The sequence below is a fragment of the Taurulus bubalis genome, assembly GCF_910589615.1.
Source record: "Taurulus bubalis genome assembly, chromosome: 13".
In the NCBI taxonomy this organism is placed as follows: domain Eukaryota; kingdom Metazoa; phylum Chordata; class Actinopteri; order Perciformes; family Cottidae; genus Taurulus; species Taurulus bubalis.
The window spans coordinates 5,206,827-5,214,099 of record NC_136601.1 but is presented as its reverse complement, the minus strand read 5'-3'; the positions used below and the strand labels follow the sequence as shown (position 1 = coordinate 5,214,099).

General features: G+C 46.7%; 1 protein-coding gene across 1 annotated transcript in view; it reads left to right on the top strand.

Annotated features, from left to right (window-relative positions):
- Nucleotides 1-490: 490 nt before the first annotated feature.
- The window catches only part of prom1a (prominin 1a), a gene marked incomplete at both ends in the record, with an annotated part of 64,956 nt that continues 58,173 nt past the window's right edge, over nucleotides 491-7,273 (top strand). The window contains one exon of the mRNA XM_079229136.1: nucleotides 491-719. Within this exon, the coding sequence (XP_079085262.1) occupies nucleotides 491-719 (229 nt within the window). The remainder of the gene's footprint in view (nucleotides 720-7,273) is intronic.

Below are 7,273 nucleotides of genomic sequence, written 5' to 3'. Positions count from 1 at the left end.
CACTGCCCGTTTCCCTTCAAGATGTCTGTCCGATACCGAGACACAACATGTTGTTGGCTGAACTCCACCCTACTCTCCCCGGCAGGAGGAGCGCTTCTCTCTGGACCAGTTCTCCCCGTATGGATGCTACGGAGGCGCGCACCCGCTCCCTCCCTCCCTCCTGCGCGCTCCCGTGACGCAGCGCAGATACTGGAGTCGAAGCGACAGGCGCGCTCATCTCGGACCGAAACGCATCGAAGGAGCGGAGACGATCACCCGGTTTCCGTCCGTCTGAAAGCCTCAGACCGCGGGCAACGATGCTCAGACTGAGTCTCTCCGCGGGCAGCAGGACTTAAAAAAGCTGCGGTCCATCCATCTGGACACTTTTTACTCTCGACCCCCCTCCCCCTTTCCTTTTCGATAAGGAATCCAGGCAGTCCTCCTCCATCTCTTTTGGCTTTCTAACTCCCGGTTCTGACGGCGAGTCCGGGAGGTTATTCCTCGCAGCGCGATGTGGAAGACCGGGGTCCTCCTGCTGCTCTGGGTGTTCCTGGCGTCCGGAGAACTCCAGCAAGAGTCGGGGCCAAGGAGACTCGCACCCCCGGGAAAGTTGGATTTCGGTTACGTGCCTGCGGGAGTTTACGAGACTCTGGCCCACTACGAACCGGGACCGATAGGGATCCTGTTCCACATGGTGCACGCGTTCCTCTACGTGGTGCAACCCAACGCCTTCCCGCAAGGTGAGCGCACTCACAAAAACATGTCATTGGACCGACTGCATTAACTTGTGATTAACTGTTACTACAGCGCATTATGTCTCGCGCACGTCGGGTTTAGCACTGGGAGCTTTATCCCAGGTGGGACTGATTGATATCTGCACAGGTGGGACTGATTGGTGTCTCTCTGAACACGAGTCGCCTTTTCACTGCGCCAAAAACAACAACAACTGTGCGCACTGAATTAGTTCTCATGAACGGTTGTGACTCAACAGCGCCCGTTCTGACCGCACGATAATCCGGTATAAAAAGAAAAGAAAGAAAAAGGTGTCCACCTCGCGCAATTCGGTGCCCGTTTTGCGCGTCACGCCCATCCATGGCACGCGCGCGCGGTTCTGATTTGCGCGCAGAGAGTTGACAGCGGACCGGAAGAGGTGCCGGTTTCTGCCTGCGGCGCTCTTTCCGTCAAGATAATTACTATTAATGACCCAGCATCGTGCTGACAGCAGCACGTGATCATTGGCCGGTTTGCACACCACATTTTTGCTTGAGTGAGTGTTTGTCCCCAACACACCCGGAATGGGCACACACACACACACACACACACACACACACACACACACACACACACACACACACACACACACACAGAGAGAGGAGGGGTCTTTAATTGGGTCCTGGGATGCTCTAAAGATGCCGGCTCCTCTCCACCGTCACCGCCTGTGTCCATACTATACTGTCGGAACATTTCTCAGATTAGCAGCTCTCTGAGTCACCTTGTTAATTGGGTAATCCCATAAGCCCCTGCTCCATATGTTGTTGGCCTTTTTAGTTTGCCTTTTCCAGTTTGTCACCAGCACTCGGGGTCTAATCCCAGGGCCGACCCCTCACTGCCAGCCACTCGTGTGGAAACTGTTGGTTTTAAGACAATAGTTCAGCAGACAAACGCTCCAGTCGTGTCATTGCTTTGATTATTAAAAAGCACCGGGAGGGATTCGTTTTTATTTTTTAATTTTTTCGGGTTCATCAGAGTCAAATGACGTAAGCAAAGGCCAGCTGCTTATTAATAGCAGCAGTGAACTGCCTTGGTTTTTTTTGCACAGTGCATGCGGATATCTGTCAGATCCGTATTGATGAATACAGTTTGGCCTGCAGTAACCTCGTCATTTCTATAGCTTCATTTACAGGGAGCCCCTCTGCAACGCTGTTTGTTGGGAAACACAATTTGGGGTTTGTGTGTGTGTGTGTGTGTGGTTGTCTCTTCCCCTCTGCCTGCAGGTTAACCACAGCGTTTGAGCGTTAGCCGTCTCACAGCACACGTTTACAGAATGAATCATTTAATTCATTGTCAAATATTGTCGTTCTGACAGCTCATCAAAAGAGATGGCATTTGGACTCAAGAGCAACTTCTCTTTCCAAGTACAGAGATATACAAACTCACAAATCTCTCTGTGAACAGATCCTCTTTGATAGCCGCCTGACATTATTGTGATGCGGCGGCGACAACGTATTATCGTCTTTTATCAAATGTCAGAAAATAGGGAAAAATGCAAAACAGCTCAGAGTGACATCTCCACAGCTGGATTCTTCAACCAGCAGTCCATAATCCACAGAATAAATGGTATAATGAATGATAATGAAAAGAAAAGCTAGGAACGCTCTTCAGTTAAAACAAGCTAGAATCCGCAATGTAAGCAATAAAGCTCGATCAATTATCTACATTGTTGTCGATCTCTTAAAGCTGCAAACTTTACATTTTAAATAGAGTTGGGATTACTTCGTCAAACTATAGTTTGTTTTTAAGGTCAATAATCGACTTAATTTGGGTACCAACAGACCAAACATGAACCACAACGTCACCGTGACCTTTGCTGCACCTCACAGCTGTTTACGATAAAGACTTTAAGTGCCAATCATGCAACAGATCTCTGACCCAAAGCTGGCTCTAAACTAGCTGGACGGATGAGACTATACTGTTATTTAGTCAGTAACCAACGAGCAGTCGATCTCGGCCTGATATACTGTCGTAACCGTAGAAACGACTCTGTCGGTGTGTAATTAGCATTTCATCACATCCTCCACCATCGCCGCGTGGCGCTTCACACTGGAGACGGTCTTCATGTGTTTGACGCAGCCGACTGACGCGTTGCTTCTCTGCGTGGAAGCGGCTCCGAGCTCGCGGGAGGCGTTACACGCCCACGGCGAGCAAATGAGCGGTGACATTCTCTTTTTACAGATTTCAACTGCTTTTAGCTGCAGTGTGGAAACCTCACCTCCCTGCCACCTTAACACCTACCCACAATCCCTCCCTCCTTCCTTCCTTCCTTCCTTCCCTCCTACACACACTCTCACCAACACACATCTGCTAATTGTCAATACTGATGTACAGCATCATAAACGAAAAAGAAAACTTTGCAGGCTTCAACAAGCTGTAAAAGTGATGTTTTATTCATTTTCTGTCACCTAGACGTTGGCGTCTGTTACCTGAGTCTTCATTCCAGCTTCATTCAAACGTGACCGGACATTTACGGATCGAGCCGCGCCGCTCCAGAGACAGTCGGCACATTTAATGCGAGCGGAAGCAGTGTGACGGCCGGGAGAGAGTTGAGGAGTTTAATGATGTGAAGGAACAGGAGTGTCTCTCTCTCTCTCTCTCTCTCTCTCTCTCTCTCTCTCCGGCTCAATCACTGACGGATTAAAAAAAGAAGATACAAAATTCCACTTTGCTGTTAAAGCCTGAATAAATACCCATCGTTATTCTCTCATCATGAATCTCTTGGGACCAGAATCCTGCCAAGAACAGAGAGGAGAAGATGTTTGGGTGGGACCCTCTTTAAATCCCGATTTGTCCAATATTTCTAAATCCACCTGGCGTGGACGAAACACAAGGAGGGAGGCGTCCGATGACTAAAAAGACTATAACTTTGGTTGTTTGTCTCAGTCACGAGGGAGAAAATCATTTACACAGACCGATCAAAGACCAACAAATAAATAAAAATGTTATTTTTCAGTCTCTGTCGGCTTCAACGATTGTGAACACACACACACACACATACACACACACACACACACACACACACACACACACACACACACACACACACACACACACACAGCAATCTTTCTGAGGGAGTTTAGATTTGGATCGACACTTCAGCAGAAAACATGACTTCAGCTGGACACACATTAGTCAGCTTTAGCCACAAGGAGTGTAAAGCCTTCATCCACCACTCCGCTATATTTCCAGGTCTATTAATTAATGTCGGGGGAAGCCAGCCATCGCTCACAGAAGTGCATTAAGCTCCTTCTGCACTTTGGATGCTATCGTTTCCCGCCTGTGGGTGAGCCGACGCCAGCAGATCCCTGTTGGAAATGTTTTCTCATTAGCGACTGTATTCCCTCTCCTCCAACCACTCACACCCACACCTACAGACGACAGAGGCCCGGTGAAAGTCTTGGCATTAAATCAAGACAAGTAACAGTTGCCAGGGAAACCTGTCGGCAGCCATCATGGTTCGCCTCGCGGTCTGAAACGTGTCTCGCTGCAGACTGAGGTGCAGGAGCTCAGGTTACACAATCGCAGGCCGTAAGATATTTATTCAACGCTCGTCAAAAGGGAGTCCAGAGCACAGATGCATTATGGGGCTTTGGTGGTGTTCAGGGGAGGACACATACACATGAAAGGAAAACTGAAGAGGAACCCTTCAATAGATGTGTAACCAAGGACAAAGCAGAGATCGAAGCTATTCGTGATGCGCATCAAAGATTTACTGGAATTACAAAGTAGAAGACGTTTTGGTTTGATGTCGTTCATGTTCAAAGGAAGAAATATCCTCAAAGAAAGAGCCCTTTTATGTTTAAATGCAGATAAATCTCAAATACAGAGGTGAATAAGGGTCAAACTTCTCTCTATTTAGGTTCAATTCAGTTGTTGCTGCTGAATTAAAGTTGTCTCTAACTTCCGAGATAGTACATATTTAACATGTAACAAGTCTGATGTCGCTAAATCACACGGCGAAAAAAATATGTACCGTTGTAATTATGAAATGGGAATTCCACATAATTAATAGTGGACCATCACATAGTTATGAGGTTTACAGAGACACATGATGCCTCTAACATTTAGGGTTATATATTAATCAGACCAATTTCAAAGCGTTGACATTGTTTTAGAGTCTGATAGTTTCATAATGTACTAAATGTATCTAATAACTTATAATAACTTCTCCATTAACAAACACAGCTGCAGCAGTGTTTCTATTGGCCGACTAAGCACCTCCCACTCCGTCTTAAGTTGAACATGACCTCTGACCTGCCACACCTGGAGATTGCAGCAAAACAGGAAGCCCATGCTTGAATGTGTTTATAGTTTTGGCTTTGATAGAAGTTAACTTAATACTTAAGAGCTTGAAGTGGCAACAGACAATGTTTTTTTCACATGGGAAGTGCGTTATTATTACATTGTGTGGCCAGAACAGGAAGAGGATAGAGCTTTTTGTTTCCCCCGGTCACCAAAGAGTAGCAATGCGTGTCTCCTGCGTGGAGCTTTGTGGTCGTGCCAGTTGACGCGAGGAGGAGACGCCGTGCTGTTAGCTGGGGTTACAATAAAATACATTCAAATATATTTCTTGCTTTTGCTTGAAAAGTGGTCTACTGCCACTTAACGTGGCCTCCAAGTAAACCCTAGAATGGCTCAATTGACCGAAAACTCTGGTTTATTAAAGAATCCAAAACAATAAAAGTAATTGTTGTGTAGACTCGTACACTGTAGTTCTCCAAATTACAACTCAACATCATTATTTTTACTCATAATCTTTTGCAAAAGCCTATTAACATCATTATAGGCCATTACACTAAACAAGAACCAAATTATGAGCATGGCCAATCACTGTTAGAGGATTAGTCTTTTGGCTCTTCACAGCCGAAGCAGAAATGTCAAGAACTGAACAAACTGAAACCAAGAGGATTTTCTTCACCAGCGTCGCATACGACAACATGTTCACTCGGTAGACTAATAAGAGTTATTTCACGACGACGGGGAAGAATGGCAGGATTTCACTTCAGTTATGTGCCGTTTTAACCTTGAACGCAGTGAAGGCCATCAGCTCTGCGGGGTTTACTTTGACTGCACCAGGAAGCCAGAATAAATAAAAAGCTGCCGATAGATAATGACAGCGGGTAGCGCGCGAGGACGGCTGGTAAATGCTGCAGGCGGCGTCCCTCTCCTCTACGGCGGTAAAGTGATTAAAGAGAGCGTCCTTCAACTGGAAGGTCGGCGCTCGACAGCGAGCGTCTGCTCTGCTGAAGTGTCCTCGAGCAACGCTGACCACGCACATCTCGGTGGAGGACGGGGATGTCTCTTAAGTTGGGAGTGTCGATGGCTAATTATTTTCCCAGCAAAAGCCAGTTACGGACATTTTCTTAATTAGAGATTTCTTCGGCTGCGAGCACATCTGTGGAGATTACCATTAGATGCTGTGATGATCCTCCCAAATGGGCTTACATTTGCAATCATAATTTTCGGGCAGATCAGATTCATTCCTCCTTTTTATGATATCAAAAACAAGTGGATAGCAATGACTTGCAGAATGAGCGAGTGTCTGGTTTTTCTATTTCCGTCATCACCAAAGACCTCGTTTTTTTTTTGTATCGCAATCAAATAAGTTGATGAAGACGCGTACGTCTCCGCCCAGATCACCTATTTGCAGAAGGTGATCAGCTGTTTGGTCCAAATCAAAGCACCAGGTTACGCTGAAGCGCACCAACCCTTTACGTTGTGTGTGCGTTTCCTGCTGAGTCGGATGTTCTTGTTGGTGCAGCGGGGGCTCAGCCGCTTCAGGGGCACGGGGGTCAAAAGGTCGGGTCAATCTGAACCGCACATACAGACCTTTGCAGTTTGCGGACAGCTCGTCACAGATGGCACTGGCAGTTTGAGTCGACTGAAACGACGCATTCTGACACACAAGAAGAGCACAAAGATGGCGGCGTACGATGAAAGTTGTCATGGCGGTAACAGAAAGTCAAAATCCTGACCCGACCTTCCCACTAGTCTCTATTCCACCAGCTAAGCTATGTACAATTGACCAATGCTCTTTTAATACCTTTTAATTTAAAAAAAAGTATCTGTAATATCTGCTGTCCAAACACTTCTCGACTTTATTAGACCGTCCTTATCCAAACGCGAAGTCAACAGCATACTGGTGAATTGGGTTGTGTGGCTCCAGCCCAATTTCAGTGCAAATGTGAATTTCTTACTTTTAAAACAAAACCCAAAAGTTTCCCATCGGTCCGTCCTCTTGACTGCAGGATTACTGCTGCAGACTGAAGTGCTGTATTGTATGGAGGCGTGTGCGTATTAGAATGACCAACACTGTGTTTCACTTCCACTGCCCATTACTCACTGGTGTGGGCGGCTGCTTTATATGCATGACAAATAAAGCAGCAGCTGTGCATTATAAAACAAATCCTCCAAGACTGCATCACTTTTCAGCGCCTTCCCAAACCATCCATTATCCATTATCAGCCGCTTATCCGGGGTCGGGTCGCGGTGGCAGCAGGTTCAGCAGGCCGACCCAGGC